General features: G+C 45.5%; 1 protein-coding gene across 1 annotated transcript in view; it reads left to right on the top strand.

Annotated features, from left to right (window-relative positions):
* The first annotated feature begins 410 nt into the window (after nucleotides 1-410).
* Nucleotides 411-858, top strand: part of Mlnr (motilin receptor) — a 4791-nt gene continuing 4343 nt past the window's right edge. Inside the window, exon 1 of the mRNA XM_048801008.1 lies at nucleotides 411-427. Coding sequence (XP_048656965.1) covers nucleotides 411-427 — 17 coding nt within the window. The remainder of the gene's footprint in view (nucleotides 428-858) is intronic.

Here is an 858-nt window from a genome sequence, read left to right as displayed (position 1 = left end):
AAGAGCAAAACCACTGAGGATGAGTCTTTGGGATGACTGTCGCCACTCATGGCGTTTAGGTTGTAAGAAAGTGAGGTTATCAGGCATGTGAGGAACAAGGAAAAGGCAGGAGGAGCAACGGATAAGAGGATCCTGTGGAGTGAAGGATTTCAGGACCAGAGGCAGGAAGGAATGTGAGCAAAAAGAGAGCAGACGGAGGTCAGAAGTGGATATGGAAGAGGGCTCTCAGGTCCTGGTAATGGTAAGATGTAAGGTATGCTCACAAAAGCAGCTGGCAGAGATGGGGTGCCAGATAGGATCACTAATAGAAAGGGGGTCAATGAACCCCAAGATCAGGCACATGTGAGTGGGTGTGTATTTTATCAGATGCAGTGCTTGAGAGAGAAGATGAGGTACCCGATCCTCGGGCAATGAGGATGAGTGATGGGTAGGGACTGCACAGGGTGGAATGTGATGAATTCAGACTCAAATCTACTTTTTAGGACAGCTGGAAATAACAAGGGCAAGGGAAGTGACAGTTACCTTCCACGAAGTTCCTGCATGTGAGAGAGAACTTGCAAGGGAAGCATGTTCCTAAGATGAAGCCAGGTTTCAGATCCAAAAAAAAAGAGAAGGGAACTTGGGAGAAAAGGTTGAAAATTTTTAACAAGATGCGTTTAAAAAAAAAAAAGCTAGACAGGCATTCATCCACATAAAGGAGCTGGCGGAAGCTCCAGAGCAGTGGGGTTGGGGTTGTGGCTCAGGGGTAGAGCACACGCCTAGAACATAGGAGGCCCTGGGTTTGATCCTCCACACCACATAAAGATCAATAAATAAAATAAAGGTATTGTGTCCAACTACAATTAAAAAATAAATATT

This window comes from Marmota marmota, unplaced genomic scaffold, assembly GCF_001458135.2.
Source record: "Marmota marmota marmota unplaced genomic scaffold, marMar, whole genome shotgun sequence".
NCBI lineage: Eukaryota > Metazoa > Chordata > Mammalia > Rodentia > Sciuridae > Marmota > Marmota marmota.
The sequence above is the reverse complement of the archived record's forward strand: the minus strand, read 5'-3'. Positions and strand labels throughout refer to the sequence as shown.